Genomic DNA, 266 nt, shown 5'->3' on the forward strand with positions numbered 1-266 from the left:
ACGACCGCTTCGCCAACTACATCGATAAGGTGCGCTTCCTGGAGCAGCAGAACAAGATCCTGCTGGCCGAGCTGGAGCAGCTCAAGGGCAAGGGCACGTCCCGCCTGGGCGACCTCTACGAGGAGGAGATGCGGGAGCTGCGCCGGCAGGTAGACCAGCTCACCAACGACAAGGCACGCGTGGAAGTGGAGCGGGACAACCTCGCCGACGACATCATGCGGCTGCGGGAGAAGTGAGTGTGCGAGGGGAGGGCGGGCTGGGGCTGC

The 266-nt window shown here is 65.4% G+C and overlaps 1 protein-coding gene across 1 annotated transcript in view; it reads left to right on the forward strand.

Annotated features, from left to right (window-relative positions):
* Positions 1-3: 3 nt before the first annotated feature.
* The window catches only part of VIM (vimentin), a gene marked incomplete at its 5' end in the record, with an annotated part of 8,103 nt that continues 7,840 nt past the window's right edge, over positions 4-266 (forward strand). Inside the window, one exon of the mRNA XM_010161257.1 lies at positions 4-232. Coding sequence (XP_010159559.1) covers positions 4-232 — 229 coding nt within the window. The remainder of the gene's footprint in view (positions 233-266) is intronic.

Source organism: Eurypyga helias, unplaced genomic scaffold, assembly GCF_000690775.1.
Source record: "Eurypyga helias isolate BGI_N326 unplaced genomic scaffold, ASM69077v1 scaffold25511, whole genome shotgun sequence".
Taxonomy (NCBI): Eukaryota; Metazoa; Chordata; class Aves; order Eurypygiformes; family Eurypygidae; genus Eurypyga; species Eurypyga helias.